Source organism: Cottoperca gobio, chromosome 17, assembly GCF_900634415.1.
Source record: "Cottoperca gobio chromosome 17, fCotGob3.1, whole genome shotgun sequence".
Classification (NCBI taxonomy): domain Eukaryota; kingdom Metazoa; phylum Chordata; class Actinopteri; order Perciformes; family Bovichtidae; genus Cottoperca; species Cottoperca gobio.
The window spans coordinates 4,391,616-4,409,918 of record NC_041371.1 but is presented as its reverse complement, the minus strand read 5'-3'; the positions used below and the strand labels follow the sequence as shown (position 1 = coordinate 4,409,918).

The following is an 18,303-nucleotide window of genomic DNA, read 5'->3' as shown; positions in this document are numbered from 1 at the left end:
GAACGTCCTTTAAGGATAACTTACTGTTGGAATCTGAAGCCATAATTCATTCCTGACATTCATTATTCCAGTTCAAGCTCCTATTTCTCTCTCTCTGGATGCAGCTCAGGGAAGGTTTTTACACGTGGAAACTTTAATTAGTGAATGTGGCAACAATGGAGGGGACGACTCCAAGCCCAAAGCTCACTGCAAATAATTCATTTACTAGGGATCAAATGTTTGCATCTTCTTTTGTGCATTTTAAAGTTTTCCTTTATTTAGATATTATCCTCTGACGTAATAATTCACTTATTAAAAAAAAAAGAAACACTTTGTAAGTTCTTTTAACTAATCTTACTCAGAAACACTTTTAAATAATGTTTTTTTATCCGCTGCCATGTCGTAGATTTCATGTTCTCTTGATGTAATGCTGAGAAACACACAATTTGTCATTATTTTATTATTTATTTTATCTGTATAACATAGTTTCCCAGCCTATGATTGATAAGCAAGGTCACCCTGACTTAAAGTTGCTGAATGACCTACTAACTATTTATTTAGCAGTAGGTCATTCCCTGCACCAGGACACGTTGCTTCAAATACTTTTTTCATACCTTGATTCAAAAACCTGTTATTATATCATTCTTTCTCACATCATAACTTACTCTTCTATCCACGTCTTGTCACATAAAGTCACTCAAGAGTGTCACCAGGGGGAGGTATAATCTCAAACATCACACAGAGAGCCGTGAGTCGCCTGACTGACACCTACAGGTTCATGAAACAGCAGCCGAATGGACCCTTAATGGAAATGTCTGCGTTAGATCATAAGGAGCCAGAGGGAAAACTAAATGGACCATTATGTGTAAAGCTCCATCACTGGAACGCTAGAGTCCCAAAAGACAAGCTAACTATAGGATCACTGAGGTATGTGGGAATCATATCTGCTGCTGCCGGCTTAACACACAAGTGTACACACAGTGTACTATAATAGTACTGATACAGCCACTGCAACACTACTGGCACTGAGTCTGATAGCAACACTGATACACTAACTCATACTAACACTAATAACGCTATTAATCATAATGATGTTAATACTAATACCACTAGTTCTATTACTGCCAGGGATACACAGAATAGAAAGCCTCTATATAATACAATGAAAGAAAACCCACAAAAACAAACTTCAGCAAACAAACATCCACAGCTGGCAACACAGGATCTAAAATAATAAGTAAAATATGTAAATAAATACAATTCTGCAGTGAAATAAGAGGATTTATTGCACTAGAATAAATGTAATTATTGCGCAATATCCTTTCCTATGTGAGGCGCTTTGCGCTAAATGCTAACAATAGCATGTTGAACATGATCACAATGCTAACGCTAATGCTATCCTTTAGCATGTTAGCATGCTAAGGATTTGTAATTAGCAATTTAGCTTTGAAAACAAAACAAAAAATCATGAGAGTGGTTAATAGAGAGGATTTACAATCGTGTGTTTTCAGTAGTGACAAAGGAGTTCGAGGTGTTTCAGTGATTCGGGGTCAAACCTCCGTACGATGTGCAACAGGAGACACATTTGATGAAATTGTTTGACTTTTTCACCTATTTGATTCCTCACAGAAAGTTAGATGAGAACTCTTTATGGTTTTATGACACGTTTTAAGTCAGTTAGCTTAGTTTAGCATAAGGACTGGGGGACTATTTCTTGGCTTGGTGCAGTGACTTCCTCTCTGCTGCTCCACATGAAACCACAGCTTGTTGTTTCGCAGACTGACTCACACTCCCAAAGACGAATAAACTGACCTTTAGGTGCAACATGGGTGAAGTTCCCTTTAAAACCCGCAGATAAAAGGAGATCCTGTACTGGAAGCAACAAGTTACAACACAGTCAAGAGTCAACGTAAGGTCAGAGGACGCAACTGCGTTGAAATAAAATGAGAACATGAGGGAACGACTCGACAAAATCCCTTCATTTGTTGCTCTGCTACACAGGAGAGTGCACAGCTGTTTGCCATTGAGACTCTCGTGGCCTGGAAAGAGAAGAGCGAAGTATCTGTGGGATGATGAGGTTACATGAGCCTCAGCACTGCAGGAATGTCGGGCCTTTCCACATCTGTGTGTCTATTTTAGTCCGTGTCTGTGTGTCGTATGTTTTCAGTTTAAGTATTCTGTTGTCATTTAAGTGTGCTTGTTGTTACACACTTGACTCTTGGTTGTGTTGATAACAACACATCCGCTTTAAGAGAGAAAACAAGATGCTGCGTTTGAGTCAGACTTCTCTCTATGGCCTCTTTCATTGGTCGATTGTATCACGCTATTGTAGTGCGGATGACTTGCGCTCGTTGTTCTGTCTAAGGGTCAAAGTGGGAAGGCCAAGAATTAATTTAGTTACTTAAGAAGAGTGGGAAGGCCACGGCCCGCAGGACATTTCACAACAGTTGTACACAACAGTAGCAAAGCTTACTGGGAGATGTAAAGCAGACAACAGCAGAGCATCCTAACCTCATGCCAGCAGAGATTGAATCTTGCCAACATTCGTTTTTTATAAGCCAAGAGGATAGGACAGACATCTTTTACTTTCACATGTTCACTCCAGCAGCAATAATGTGTGAATAATGTTCATAATCAAAATAAAACATGAATTGTAGTACTTAACATATATTTAGATGACAGTGCACGTGGATAGTTATGGAGTGTTCCTGCCTTGTGATCCAGGTCCACTAACATCTAACTCGCCAGTGGCTTAGCTTGCTATTGTACCATCCACGTTCCCATGCAAGAGGGTACAACCCTTCCTTAAAACAAAATAAACTCCATGTCATGTCATTGTGTCAGAGCTGGGCGTCGTTGCCGTCTCCTTTCCTGGCTATAGATTCATAGGCAACTTAAATGTTTACTGTGTTGCACTCCGCCCCTCAGAAGCAGCGTTCACCAGGAAGTAAATCCTCCTGACAGTCGAGGATCTGGAGCCCACAGATGCATTAAGGCCGCTGTAGGTTGCACCGGGCTGCAGAGAGCTGGAGCGGGTCTGGCAGTGAAGGGAGGCGGTGGGGGAGAGTGTGGTGAGAGATAATGTAAACAGCACTGTATAAATAGTGTGGATAGAGCAGATGCTGATTTATACTTGGTTTACTTGCAGTTCAAACAATCAGCTATTTTTTCTTAGAGTGAATTAATTTATATCACTTGAAACTGTCTATTCTTACCTTTGTTTGTTCAGCTTTGTTGTCTTTGTCTAAAACAGGGGGGTCACACTCATGTTAGTTCAGGGGCCACATGCAGCACAATGTGATCTCAAGTGGGCCGGAGCAGTAACATCACAGCATAATGACATATAAATAACCACAACTCCACATGTTTCCCTGCGTTTTAGTGCAAAAAAGTACATTCTGAAAATGTTCAAACTTAATCTTTTTACAAAACATTATGAACAACCTGACATTTCTTAAGAAACAAAGGTGCAATTTCAACAATAGTGTTAGTTTATCATTTACACCTGTGTGTTACAACTTAATCAGTGTGTCTACAAAGGACTTTTACTTTATGATCAAAACAACTCATTAATACACTTTGCAAAGTCATCCCACGGGCCGGATCGGACCCTCTGGTGGGCCGGTTTTGGCACGCGGGCCGCATGTTTGACACCCCTGGTCTAAAAGAACCAAAACAAAATGAGCTAAATGTGTCAGCTGCAACACGGGGCGTTGATTCTCAGTGGTATCAACAACACTAACCTTTTTACATAACCAACAATCATTTACTTTAATATAAATATTAAAAGTACAGCATCTTTGCATCTTTGCATCTTTGCATCTTTGCATCTTTAAATGTTCCTGTAATTCTGATCAGTCAGGCCAGTTGAAAGTAGGACTACGTGTTATGAGGACTATCAATGCAAAGGAATTCAATTAAATGCTCTTTGAACTACATTTATTTGCAGAATTTTGAGCCACAATATACTTAACAAATGAAGAGACTTGGATGATCAGATATTAAACTTCAAGCCACAAAGGTGAACCTCGAGGTGCTGGACGACAAGTCAGAGGATCTTGTCAAGTCGTTAGGAAATATCGTTTGACAACATTTTGTGAGGTTTTTCACTGGATAAGTGATGCTTTGACCTGCTGGTGGCGCTAAGTAATAATAAGTCAGTCGATAGGATTCATCGTTCATTCTCCATTAATATATATCCACAACAAATTTCAATAGTTTTACTTTGAAGCTAAAATGTCAACCTCATGGTGGCGCGAGAAGAAAAGCCAGGGATCACTAAAGTCAGAGGAATTCATCCTTTGGGAAGCACGAAGGTCTTGTTGAAGTGTTATTTATCCAGCGAGTACTTTGTATCAAACATATAAGATGAACGTGTGTAAAAGTACAATGATGCATGATAGTCAATATGCAGTCTTTATGAAACATCTACACATGCATATTTGCATCGTGAGGAGGTTGCAGATATGACGTCATAGTTCAGTGTAAGTTCAGATGTTTGGAAAAAGGCGGCGGTAGCGGATAGGGAAGGTACGCCCCCGGGGGACGGGACCCTTAGCATGTTGAGGAGGAGATAAGGAGTGACATGCGCCCGAGGAAATGGGCATGACAGACCTAAACTAAGACCCAGTGACATCCTCGAAAAAAGGCCTGATGTCAGGGAAGTCTTTAGCACTCAAGATGCTAAATTCAGAGGATGAAGAGGAAGAAACACTGTTTGATTTATTAGAACTGGACGACGAGAAATGGACGACCTTTTAGCCTCATCCTCGGTGTAGCATGTGAACTCAGGAATAAAGAGGGGAACCAGATCAGTACTTTGGCAGAGCTCAGCCGGCTGTGTCCTCAGAGGTTTGATCTGTACTTGTACAAGAATAAACTCTTTTGTGTTTGACTTTGTTATAACTTGTCAAACAACCAGAACGTCTTCAGCTTATTAGTTTTAAAGTGTTAAAGGAAGAGGTCCGAACTTCCCCTCTGCACTACATTAATAATTCAATAGTTGCTGAGATATATGTCTGGACTGACTGACTGACATCGAGCCACAGAGTTACACGGCTACAAACACAACTCAAAACCATAAAAGTGGGTAATAAAGCAGCTTTAACGAAACCAAAACATAAAACACACAACACACACTCATCTGTTTAACATGTGGTTTTATTGAAACACTGGATTACGTTTGTTCCTACAACATTGACGTGATATGCACAATTGAAACAGTGGAATATAAAAAAAGCTGAAGAATAAAACAGTAACAACATCTAGAGAGAGAGAAGCATCTCTTTTGGTCTCTTTCTCTGTTTACAAAACCAATAGACCCAATCGACGACATGTATCCATGTAGCGGTGTGACTTTGGTGTTAATAGATGCTTTGATATTTGGTGACACCAGAAATTTAAACGTGCATAGAAAATACTAATATTAAACATCGTTTTTTAACTCCACAATCTTGAATATATTCTTACCGTTGATTGCAGCTTGCAGATAGAGATACACACACATCATGACGCTAGCTGAGCGTTCATCTTAACATCATGTAAACGCTTTCGCTCTACTTCACATCGGACAACATTGGAGCCGTGTAAAAATAACATGAACGACACAATCGGATCAGCTGCTCTCAATTCCTTAAATGAAAAAACGTTCTTTAATTAAAGTGTAGGATTTAAAATGTTATGGCTTAAGAGAAATACTGATCGGCAGTTTATAACTGGCATCACAATCTGACACACACATTATGCAAAACTATTTAACAAAAACACGATAATAAGCCGCCAGTTTCTTCTTCATTTGTCTTTACGGACTATGTTTACATGCACGGAGCATTTTGGGCGTTAGCTTGTATCCTTCTTAAGAGTGCAGAAAAGCTCTGCATGAAATAATGTTGTATTTTGAGTATTACAATGATCTGCTACTAAACATGGATTTAAAAAGATCCAGCAATCACATTCAGGTCTCTCATAAACAAGATGAGAGTGTTTCCAGGTCACCGGATGCAAGGTTTGACATTTATGAAACGAAAGCCTTGGTAATTTAAGGGAATATTGTTGCACTTGTAAACATAGCCATTGACCTCCAGCTCTTCCTCTTCTCTCTCCCTAAGCAGTATACTTTACACAAAATCAAATTTGGCAGGTTTGCAGAGGCAAAACTGTCTGGGGACAGAAGAGCCCCTCAGGATTTGGAGGATTTCCCAGGTTAGCCCGCTGAACTAATCGATCTCTTTGAATACTCGATACGTTATCTCCAGAACATCCTGGGTCAACCATTACACCAGTACTTTGGACCACTTCTACTTCTCCTGCGAAATAAAATCCTTTAGTTTTCTAATTTCAAAACAACAAATGGAGTCAAACTAGATTACAATACTACAGTAAACTATACATGTTGTGGTATAACTCTACAGCTCCCATCATGAGCCACAAGCTTCTCCAGCTGCTTTGGATGCCAATAAACAAACAGACCGGAGTCGCAGTGATTTGTCATTTGCTCGCAGCACTGTATTCGACAGCAGTTCGACAGCCACCTGAGAACCTGCCAAATTCAATTTTATTTGGAGAATACTGCTGGCCTCACACCCTTTCTCTTCCCTCAAGCGCTGACAAACACCAGGCGGGTGGAGTAGATCAGGTCGGCCAGGTAGAGAATGAAGTTGACCGCCGTGAGAACAGACACCGCCATGAGCTTATCCCACACACACAGCCCTACCATGGTGTTGCAATTGTAAGGCCTATTTTTCGAGCCGCCATTCCTGGGATTAAAGTTGAAGATAGGCCAGATAATGGTCGCTGACAGATAGAGGACCACAGCCAGAAGGGCGTAGGCAGACAGGAAGCGTGCGAACGGGAAGGGGAGGCAGCCGGTGCACTCGCCTATGCAGAGCAGGATGATGGCCGCCGACAGAATGAAGCAGATGCAGTAGACAGACATGCAGTACTGGAGTGCAGCGTGGCGGTCGTACAACACGGGGTCGCTGACGAAGACGAAGATGATGCAGGCCACAAAGGTCTCGCAGACTTTCAACAGGCCAGGGGCGGTGGCCATGTAGCCAGCCACCTCGCCGGGACGCGCCTTGCTGATGCTCACCTCGGTCATGTAGGCGATGGTTGCCAGGCAGGAGAAGACGGTTGACACGATGCGGAAGTCGCGGACTTCATTTGGGCCTGACGAGCCCTTCAGATAGTAGAGTGGGAAGATGATGGAGGCAGACAGGCAGAGCAGGGCGGCGTAGCAGGCAAAGGTGATGGGGAAGTTCTTCCAGGAAACAGGGGCTCTGGTCTGAAGGCCGAAGAGCTCCACCAGGAGGACGAGCAGACTCCCGGCGAAACTGAAGGCCCAGCAGAAGATGCACCAGTCTCCGGTGCCGTGGAAGAGTCTGCCTCCATGCACGGCCACGGAGAAGGCCACGCAGGAGAAGATCAGGGCCGCCAGCCGTGTCCATAGGAGGGGGCTGGAGTGGAGGACGATGGCCATGATGTTGTAGGTGATGCTTGAAGCTGAAATGGTTCCTGTGAGATACGAGCCTCTTCCTATTGGGAGTCACTTCCTCAGAGCTTTACCATCGGCCACCCAGAGAAGGCAGAGAAGAGCTGTATGAAGAAAAGACATTGAAGAAGTAAAACATTAGTTACTTTAGTAATCTTTTCATGACCTCTACATGAAGGACACGATACGACCACGCGAGGACTCAAACATGCTCTGCACTCCCTTTTCTGAGACACACAATGATGTCATTGAATTTTTATGAATAGTTAAAACAAAAAGTGAAAAGCATGAAAACACAATTTAAAACCCACAAATAATGAGCGCACTGCGGTCACACTCGTCACAGCACATGTCTGCTCAAACAATCTGGTCAGCATTACTTCTCTCCTCTGGTACTTTCTGTCTCGTATCAAACTCCAGACTGCTTTCTCACAGCATTCCTGCGCTGAGTGCAGACCGTTTCACTCGGACATTCCTCAACGCTCATGTCCTCTGACGGGCGAGGCGCCGCAACCTTCACCGACCCCACAGTGTGTCTGTCATCGTGCTCTAAACATGACCCTCTTCACGTGTTCCCCTCCCACTCCCAGGGTCCTCATTTACTCTGCAAACACATCTGAAATCTAAACTTGAACTGCATTTTTAAACTATTTTTACTATGACGGATGTTTTATAGGAACAAAATAACGTTTGCACTAAAGATAAGACGTTTTTTTTGTGCAGGGCTCAGTTGGAAAGAGGTGATGTCACGTGCATCAATTAAGGTTAGTTATTTGAGTATTAAACTCGTATATCTAGAGATATTTTATTGTTATCTTTATTGTTATCAAGAGAAATAGACGCCATGTTTTCAGTTTTCTAACTTCTGCAGGTACTTTGATTTATCGAGGTAGAACTTCCTTCCTTCCTTCCTTCAACTGTCTTGTCAATCTCTTCTTAAATTAAGTGATTTCCTTCACTTCCTGAATTATTTTCAACCAAGCAGAATGACTAAAAGTTATTTTTAGATGCACCTCTCACATCCTAACATTCCAAAATATATTTTTTTGTTTTTGCCAAGAGTTTGGTAGCTAATCATGTTCTTTATTTGCTAAGGGATATAAAATACTGAGTACATTTAGCTGAACAGCAGCCGCTGTGACCACAAGTTAAATTTATAGTTAATTGTAACAGCACCACCAGTGGAAAATAAAGTCATAAAGTCAGCAAACCACTGACCAATGAGGCTGTAGCAGCAAAGTCCCAGAGTCTGTTGGATTGAGCAAGGGTGTGTTTTATTGCCTATGAAATTAACTGTTCATTTGTACAGAATGAATGTGCTATTTCCTCTTTTAAAAGTTACACAGTCCCACTGTTACGCTTACATGGGAATGTGTTTTGATTTGATTTTTCGTTGGCAATTTTTTGATTATTATAGTATATAAAACAGAGAGAAACCTCCCTGAAACCAAGCATTGTTGTTTGATAAATAACTTTTTGCATTGGGCAGTAAAGGGGTTTTTCCAGTTGATGCATGCGCTGCGATCTAATCAGGCGACTGTCATTAGTACAAATGTCCTCTTCCTCCTCCACGATGGATTTCTATTGAACCTTGGTGCATAATGGACTCTATATATAGAAGCTCCCACTTTTTGATTCAGAGGAACTGATGAGGTTTGTTGCTGAACATTTTCTGATATTCTAATTATTTCTGAAAAAAGCTGATCTGCTTTTGAGGATTTCCCGTTAAAACACATTTAATGAGATAAGATGGACATTTTCACGGTACAGAAACCCTCCGACCACACTGTCTGTCCTCCCTCCCATCCCTCCTGACACCCAACACCCACTTGGCTCCACAAGCGCTGCATTCCCTGTCTCCAGTTTACACAGAGAGACAGTTATAAACAAGGAGAATGGGCCTGTTTACATTAGTCCCATTAAACAACTATAAAATGGCGGTGGCTGAGCAGGCAAAAATCTGAACTGGTGGCAAGGTATGAATAGAAAAACAAGAAAAAACAGAGCGAAATGGAAAAAGAGAACCCTAAAACTCCTGCAGGATGACTAACTTGGAGCCAGAAGGGAGTGGAGCAGAGGGAGGGGGGGGGGGGGGGGGGAGAGGGAGGAACACGGGGGAAGCCCTGTGTCTAAGGCCGCAGAAGGACACATAGTTTAAACACAGTGATGGAGTGGAATAGCAGAAAAGTGAGTCACCACCGGGCCCCTCTCTGCTTTCACCACCCCTCCTCTTTCCCCCCCCCCCCCCTCCCTTATTTCTTGTAAGATTTTCCAACTTACTGATGTGTTCCAGATGTGCTGCAGTCTGGCTGCTGTTGAACAACTGGTAACTTTGTCACATTTACCAAGTTCTTTCCTTTCCTCTCTCTCCCTTCCCTTCCTTCCCTCCTCACAGTCTCATTTGGCGGCTACTCCCTCTCTTTTCCATCAGTTGTCCTCTTTCACCCTCCCAGCTCAATACTCCCACTCCAGCTTTAAAGTCAGGGTACCAATTATGCGTGAATCACTCAAAAATAAACGTATACGGAAGGGTCGTAATGGAAAAATCAATCCCGCCACTCCCGCCGCCATTACTGCTTTGCTGTTTGTGGAATCAAGTTAGGAAAGAAATTGGGAGAGGAAAATGGCACAGGGGAGACGAGAAACGAGAACAGAAACAAGAGCGCAGTGTGGAAAAGTGTCTTTTCCCTGCACAGCATGGAAAACACGACAGGATCACACACAAACAGGGCCACTTCCCCAAGTGGAAGAGGTGCTGAAAATAAGTTCACACATCAGGCCCGCAACAGGATGTGACCGCATCAAGCTCCTCTGAACGGTCACACAACACACACACACACACACACACACACGTACTTAGATGTTCAGGAAACAAGTGAGGTCATGTGCGCAGCTTGTTTGGTTGTCATGACACAACATCAGTAACTCGATTTCACCCATAATCCACTTACATGAGACCCGTGGGTCGAAGTACAAGACGAGCTCTGTTGGCAAATCATCCCAGTGTGTGTGTGTGTGTGTGAGTGTGAGTGTGAGTGTGAGTGTGTAGTCGCTTCATATTTAGTGTCTGTTGTGTGTTTTCGAAGGCTGGTCCAAAATGTACCTTCACATTTGACCTTTTTTTTTTAAAGAATCCCAAGTATTCAGTATTTCCCCCCAGATTTCCTTTCTTGTCAGACTGGAGAATCATCAGAAACAGCACGTAAACCATCACAAGATACTAAATCTCTCTAAAGAAACACAACACGGTGATATTTTGAGAGACGCACCAACGAAGAGGGAAACTTCTGCACTTAAACTAAGAATAACGAGGAAGTGTTGTGGTGAGAATCTAAATCAGCATCTTTAATTAAATTCAAAAAGACAGAGAGAGTAAAAGTCCCCATAAAGTAGAGTGTGTAAGTGTGACAGCTGTGTGTGAGGCCCCTGCAGAGGCTCATTCATTGACAGTGAAGGTGGGTGTGCCGCCTGCCGCACCCTGCTCCCACCACACACACACACACACACACACACATCACACTGCAGCCCACCAAACACAGAAATATATGCTCATATGCTCCTTAGGAAACCAGCTGAAAATAACACATTTGAAAACATTGTGTGATAGCTGAAAGTCTCTCACAACAAAAATACAAAAAAAATAGTAAGTAGTAAAAAGTTTTCTTCCTACTCTTTAAAAAATAATATATATATATATATATACAGGCACATTTCCGGATTTATTTCAATGACAAGAAATAGAAGTTTTTGGTAATCTGTGAAAAACATGCACACAAATAAACACAAAGTAGTTTGTATCACAGTTTTCCCATGAGGCATGCAGGTAAGCAAGATGCAACAAGTGCACAAAAACAGCGAAATCACCAACTCAAGTTGAATATAATATATATATATTATCATATAATTTCCATCTAAAAGTTGGTTACCTTTGTGATACTTGGCTGCAGAAAGTCTCTCGTTTCTCCGGCACATCCAGCGGTAGAGAATCGTAGATTGCAACTCCTCAGCTCACGGAGTTAACCAGCAGCTCAGAACAGCAGCTCCCGCCCAGCAAACCAAATTAGGCATCAAATGTCTGCACCGTTTCTCACATCTGTCGAAACTCTCCTCCTCCTCCTGCAGCCCAGGACACTGGCTGCTGAACACACCCCGTTTTACCCAGCCTTAACATGTACCCGTCTTTAAAATTACATTTCTGGATTAGTTTTATGCATTTCCAGAGGCTGGCAGCATCGGGAAAAGCATAAATTGATGTTTTAATTAATAAATCGCTCGTGTTGGATTTTGTGAAAGTGGGCGTTTTAACCACTAAAGTTTTTTATTGACTCGTTATTGGGGGAAAAAAGTGCAATTTATTTATGAAATAAAAAATAAGTTTTTCAAATCTCTCTTATTTTTATTCGGCGATGCATTAATCAATTAATTAATTAATTAATTACGACTAAATACAGCTGTGTTAAAATTCATGAAAATGTAAAACAACCTATCACTAAATCTCTAAAATGAGATTTAGACACACACACACACACACGCACACACACACACACACACACACACACACATACACACACACACACACACACGCACACACACACGCACACACACACACACACACACACACACACACTAATGAAGATGTCGTCATGTTTATTTTAATGGCTCTCCATCAGCGTTACTATCGACACGCTGCACATAATTCTAAATATTTGTCGGCGCTAAAGTCTGAATCATCGTATTCTGGGATTATTTGTATACGTTGCATGGCAACAGCAGCCGTAACCCTTGGCAACTGTTTTTTTGTTTACTGAGTTGTAAATTGACGCGTTTCCTGACCCTGCTAAAAAAAAACAAAAGACTTCTCCAGAGACAGGAAAGGAGGGAAGTGAAACTCACACGTGCACATTCTCAATAGATTGCTTTAATTTGCTTGCAAATCGTTGCACCGTTAAACCTACAGGAGCACGAGCACACTGTAAAAAGAATAGGCTTTATTGTAGCCTGTTCTATTGAAGGCTATTTAGCACAAATGCACTGCATTTTTGACAATAACAAAAACAAGATTGTTCATCTTAAGGGTTTCATTCTTGAATATAGAAAAAAATAATCGTGCAGGGTGAAGGAAGCATTCAAATATCAGACAAAATGTTTTATATGGCATTTTATTTATACTAATGTTAAAGCCTTAGTTTTTAAACTTTAATAATTATTTTTTTATATTATTATTTTTTTCATCTCTGGTGTGTATTTTATTTTAGTTAGACTATTGCCTTTTATTAATACATTTTAACCTTTTTATTGTTTTGTTGTTGTTTGTTAAAGTTGCTTATTTCTCTTTTCAAAGTGAAGCACTTTGTGCTGAATGTTTGTATTTAAAATGCTGTATAATAAATAAAGTTAAAGTTATAGTTGCATTGAAAGCATGAATAATAAGAGGTTAAGAAATTCACTGTTCTATCTGTTAAGTCACTTCTTAAAACCTATTTATATACAAAGGCTTTTTAGTTTACTTTTTCACATGTGTTGCTCCTTTTAATCAATGTTGTCTATCATTTTTATTTTGTGATGTAAAGCACTTTGTAATTTTGTTTTGAAAAGCGCAAGAAGAAAGTGTTTTATTATTATTATTATAATTATTATAATCATTCTTATTATTCTTATTATAATCATTCTTATTATTATTATTATATTATTATTATTATTATTATTATTTATTTATTTTGTTATTATTCTTACCGCCACCAGATGGCGCCATATTTAAAATCCGCGCCTGTATTCATGACGTAACAGTGTTTGCGACATCTTCACAACAGAAACGTCAGTTTCCGGCAGACCGGTGGGTGTTTGGACTTTGGAGAAGGTAACATCATGGCGTCGGGAACAGGGGAGCCGTCCACCGGACACGATGCAGAATTGGACGAATTATTGGACAGTAAGTGTTGACATGAAGTCTTTACAGCGACCCTCTCTATACTCGCACGGTCACGGTTTATTCTGTCGTTAAACACGGCTGTGATTTGTCTCTCTCTGGGTGTCAGGGGGGGGTTAGCTTGTGCGCCCGGTGGGTGCTGTCTGGGTGCCAAATATTGACAACATAACGTTAGCTGAAAGTGATCACTGGCAGCCGGACAGCCCGTGATATCATTTGCCAAAAACAATCACATAAAAGTGGTCATTGCTTGTTGCTATGCGATGGAGCTGTATGTCGCTAATGTTAGCTAGCTCAGCTAACTCAGCTAGCTCCATCTCAACCCAGCGCTGATCACACACCAGCTTTGCCCTTGAATGCTTTTATCGACAGACAGTTGATGTTAGACATAATAAAACCCTCCTGGTGATTTAACAAGGTGGCTGAACTGTCAGTGATGGTAATGTTTCTCTTTTTACTCTCCTTGCATCGCTTTTTGGCTCACTTAATGGTGTTTACTTACTGTAAACATGTTACTTTACTAGACATGTGTTCAATTTCCAGTTTATTCACACTAAAAATTAATTCAGTCTAATAATAAATCCGACCTTTTATGAAAGTTGTATGTTGAAACTGGAGAGTTGTTGATTTAACTTATTTTCGAGACTATAGTGGTGCTGTTTCCAAACATTTATACGAATGAAGATCAACTAAATATTAGTCTTAACACAGGGAAGTTCAAACGGCACCTCAAATGACCATCACATTGAATAAGCACCTCACAGTATAACCTTTACAGATTGTAATATTAGTTTTGCAACCAAGTGTACATTTCTCAACATTCATTTGCTCTATGAAAAGTTCAAACGTCATCAGTCTACACCCATTATTGTATTAGTTAAAGTATTAAATCAAGTCATATCCGTTGTTCCATCTCGATTCATACCATTAAAGATGAGTCGTCATGTTTTCACAGCTCTGAAATACCTTAAAGCGTCCATTGGATTGCTCCAAAGAAGAGAAATTACTCACAGTCTTACCAGACAGGAAGATACAAGATGTATATAAAGCTTTTGGACACAGTAGAATTGTCTGCACGATCTGTTTGCAGACTTTTGATGTACCTTCATGCTGCGGGGGCTTAAACTGCGATGGGAATAAGTAGACAATGGCTGATTTATAACATCTGTGTTGTTGAATTACTCCTTTTAAATCTCTTTCAAAGTCCATTGGCATCATTCTAATATTCTTTTCTTTAAGGTGCGTTGGATGACTTTGACAAGACACCCCCTCCCCCAGCCCCTGAACCCGCCGCTGCTTCCTCCTCAGCCAACAGCGGTGCAGAGAAGGTCCGTTTGTTATTGTTTGTCAGGATGGTGCTGTTTCAGGATTCACATCTAGCTTTGTTACATATATATAATCACAGCCTCCACTTTTCTTCAAACTGTGTTTTCTCTACGAACCAAAATTGTACTTCTCATCTGGTTGCTGCTTGTGAATGAATTATTTAGTTATTAGTTATTATTCCTTCACTTGGTGGGTTCCTCATATTTACTTTGGCTGCTGTCACATGTACCAGCTGGTTGTTGGTTGTGCAACCTGCCAAGTTTACAAAGTTCAAATCGCACCACAAAAGTTCACTGCGCACCAAAAAGTTATTTCTCAGTTGCAGCGAGTAATAATCATAAAAATGTTCAAGTTGTCCTGTGCAAAGAGGTTATTTAGTATGAAAAATGCGTGTTTCAATTTAGCCCTCAGTCTTCCCTTGAGGTGAGGTGAAAGGCACTTCACATGTTTTCTATTTACCTGTGTAGCCAGCCCTGCTTGAAGACTGCAAACTCTTTGAGACTCTCTTCGAGGGCGACATGGCTTCCCAAGCGAAGGAGGAATGGGAGAAGGCCATGACTGAGCTCGCCCACGAGGAGCCAGAGTTACTGCAGCACTTCCATAAACTGTCAGAGGCAGCAGGCAAAGTTGGTAAGGTCTACAATTTGTGTTATTTGTAGTTTTTGATATGCTCCTCTGCTTACTGTTTTGTTCCTGTAGCCTGAATGTTGTGTGTACTCTGTATAGGCACTGACACCGCCTCCCAGCAAGAATTCACTTCCTGTCTTAAAGAAACCCTTCGTGGTCTGGCAAAAAATGCAGACAACCTGCAGGTGGGTAAATCAGCATCGATCAATTGTTATTTAGAGTGATGCACACATAGAACAGTTTACCGACTGTCTGCGTTGTTCTCTTAAAGTCCTCCGGACTAGCAGGAGACGACCTTGTCAAGGCTCTAGAAGGCCTGGGATTGGAAGAGGGTGGCGAGGGAAGCGGTGAGGACGGAAACATCCTGCCCATCATGCAGTCCATCATGCAGAATCTCCTCTCCAAGGAAGTGCTTTATCCATCTCTCAAAGACATCACTGCTAAGGTGTGCATCTGTTTCACTAGCAATCACTACAGTCTCTAGTTCCACTGCCAAGTGTCGCTCATAAATGTCACTCACCCTCTCAGTACCCAGAATGGTTGGAGGCCAACAAGCCAAGCCTTAGCCCAGAGGACTACCAGCGCTATGAGCAGCAGGCCAAAATCATGGGAGACATCTGTAAGCACTTTGAGAAGGAGGAAGAGGGGGCAGCAGATAAAGAAGGAGAGTTTGAGGGCATCATGGACCTGATGCAAAAGGTAGGCGCACTCTGCTTTTGACTGATTAACTGATCATTAAGACATGATGATACATATCTTTACATTACATGTCATAGCTTACAGTCTGATTTATTGTTCACTTTAATGTAAATCTAAGTTGTTTTGTTAAGAATGAAACTCATGAAAGATTATAATGCTTTTACTTACAGCTGCAAGACCTGGGCCAACCACCCAAAGAGCTGGCAGGTGATGCGGTACGTTTCCCCCTGTTCCCCTGTAGTGTGTGTGTATAGATGTAGATGACCTTTTAGTAAATAATACAAGATGTGTTTAGAAAATATCTTGACATCTGAAGGCTTTAGAGTTTGAATTCTTCAAATGTGTCACGACACACAGTGACACCACACCAACACACACTTGTTCAAATTGGTGCAGAAATCCGATAGAGATCCAAAATTGCCATAAAATGTTTATATGACAGGAATATCTATCTGCATAAACGATGTGGAAACATCAGAATGGTTTCTTGATTATATATTGTCATATCACCCAACCCCAGCTTAGACATGACGGCATTCTTCCTCTTTCTTCTTCCCCTCCAGCCTCCCGGCTTTAACTTTGACATGGAGTCCCTCAATCTCCCAGGAGGCCCCGCAGGCCCAGGAGGCCCCGGAGCTGGGGCGGCAGAGCAGTGCTCCGTCATGTGATGCGGGAGCGGTGCGGTCCATCAGAAGTACTGAAGCCAGAGGGTCACTCTGTGTGCGTCAGCGACAGGCAGGGATTGAAGGAGTGTGAAGCAAAGGTCAGGCAGGAGTGTGACCAGACCGTCGACGCTCTTCTCCCTCAAGTAGAAGGTGTGTGTGGTTGCAGAAACAACAGGACGAGGCACGAAAATCAACAGGAACCACACACATAAACACGCTCTCTTCTGTCCTAAATCACTGAACGCACAACTTAGAACATTTGAACATCTTTGCATTAGTTTGGCAGCGGTTGCTGCAGCTCTGTCACGGTTTAGTTTAACAGCATTCCTTTAAAAAGAAAATATCACTGCTGCTCTTCATGTTGTTTTTACATTACTGTTTAGCCTCATGGTAAAATCTATCAAACCACTTCACAGGTATAAACAGTGCCTTTTGCAAAAAATTACTCTTAAGTTATTGTTTTAGGTCTTTATATTTTGCTTTCATTCAGCCGATCACTTAAGATTAAAGTTTTAAAATGATGGGAATTCTTTGCAATATCATCCAACGTTTACACCAAGTTAGTGATAATTATTTGGCACTTCATTAAACACTCACCTCTGTTTCTGTACAGGCTGTAGAGGATGTAACTTAACGAGTTAATTACTTATTAACATGTAAGGAAACTGGAACAAACGTAGTGTACATTTGTTAATTATTTAAATAATTAAAAAGACTAGGGAGGATTGAAGCGCTCACTGTAATTCAGCCAACTAATTTCATCCGTGTGTTACCCCCCCCCCCCCCCCCCCCCCCCTCTCCGTGTGTTACCCACCCCCCCCCTCTCCGTGTGTTACCCCCCCCATTCCCAGGTATTGATTTGAAGTGATTGAGATGATTCCCGTTTGCCTTTGCTGTGGTTACAGTGATCATTATAGAGTAGAGTTACTGTGCTCCCCTTGTGATTCCCTGTGTTTGTCCAGAGTGATGTTTTCTTAGGTCTGGGTCCCTTCTAGGAAAGAACAACACTTGAAGGGTATTAGGAGTGTTAACCACCTGATAGCATGTACGTATCCTGTACCCTCCATCCAAAAGGTGACAGGGCAGACTGTTAAGCATCACATTGTGTCACGCGAGGACAGAAACGTCAATAGTGTGATGACATGTTGGCTGCGCTTGGTGGGTTTGTTTACCCGAGCGTCCACTTTTCACCAGCTTCTATTGCAAGCAGACAAATTTTACTGCTGTGACCATAGAGAGAGGTCTAGAAATCCCACGCCCATCAGCTCATCAATAACTATAATAAAGGGGTACTGTGAAAGGATTCGGTCAGCTATGCACTGAAAACACAGCGGAGGGGAGGCTGCTGTGTAGGTCTGTAAAGGGGGAGGGTGCAATCTATTTAACTCTCAGGGCCGACTCAAACACGCCCACCGTTAAAATAAATAAATGCATCCTGTTATTTTACACTTTTTTTGTAAATATATGAAATAAAATAATGGTATAATGCAAATGATTTTGTTGTTGTGCAATATTTAATTTACATTAGTAGTAACGAGTGATATAACAAGTACATTTATTCAGGTGTTGTGCAATTCTGGAATACTTGCACT

General features: G+C 41.5%; 2 protein-coding genes across 4 annotated transcripts; one reads left to right on the top strand and one right to left on the bottom strand.

The window, feature by feature from the left end:
- Positions 1 to 5,121: 5,121 nt before the first annotated feature.
- myadmb (myeloid associated differentiation marker b) lies at positions 5,122 to 11,529 on the bottom strand. 3 transcript variants are annotated; one of them, XM_029454334.1, is made up of 2 exons: positions 11,395 to 11,529; positions 5,122 to 7,572 (listed from the first exon to the last, which is right to left on the bottom strand). In XM_029454334.1, exon 2 carries the CDS (start codon positions 7,454 to 7,456, stop codon positions 6,575 to 6,577), a length of 882 nt encoding a protein of 293 aa, XP_029310194.1. In that variant the 5' UTR covers positions 7,457 to 7,572; positions 11,395 to 11,529; the 3' UTR covers positions 5,122 to 6,574. The 3 variants fall into 3 exon arrangements, with proteins under 3 accessions (XP_029310194.1, XP_029310195.1, XP_029310197.1); XM_029454335.1 differs by having other exon boundaries at positions 5,122 to 7,560; positions 11,395 to 11,513; XM_029454337.1 differs by lacking the exon at positions 11,395 to 11,529 and adding an exon at positions 9,749 to 9,833.
- A 1,737-nt stretch (positions 11,530 to 13,266) lies between these two features.
- On the top strand, positions 13,267 to 18,206 carry pex19 (peroxisomal biogenesis factor 19). The gene is made up of 8 exons (XM_029454292.1): positions 13,267 to 13,397; positions 14,634 to 14,722; positions 15,188 to 15,350; positions 15,447 to 15,532; positions 15,619 to 15,792; positions 15,876 to 16,046; positions 16,217 to 16,261; positions 16,610 to 18,206. The coding sequence occupies exons 1-8, from the start codon at positions 13,334 to 13,336 to the stop codon at positions 16,712 to 16,714; spliced, it is 897 nt and encodes a 298-aa protein (XP_029310152.1). The 5' UTR covers positions 13,267 to 13,333; the 3' UTR covers positions 16,715 to 18,206.
- Positions 18,207 to 18,303: the final 97 nt, after the last annotated feature.

What these genes read in the sequence shown, in the direction of transcription:
- myadmb (XM_029454334.1), bottom strand. Translation starts at nt 7,456, where the DNA reads ATGGCCATCGTCCTCCACTCCAGCCCCCTCCTATGGACACGGCTGGCG.
- pex19 (XM_029454292.1), top strand. Translation starts at nt 13,334, where the DNA reads ATGGCGTCGGGAACAGGGGAGCCGTCCACCGGACACGATGCAGAATTG. An exon ending in CCAACAGCGGTGCAGAGAAG is followed by an intron (nt 14,723 to 15,187) that starts GTCCGTTTGTTA and finishes TTACCTGTGTAG; the next exon opens with CCAGCCCTGCTTGAAGACTG. An exon ending in TCAAAGACATCACTGCTAAG is followed by an intron (nt 15,793 to 15,875) that starts GTGTGCATCTGT and finishes TCACCCTCTCAG; the next exon opens with TACCCAGAATGGTTGGAGGC.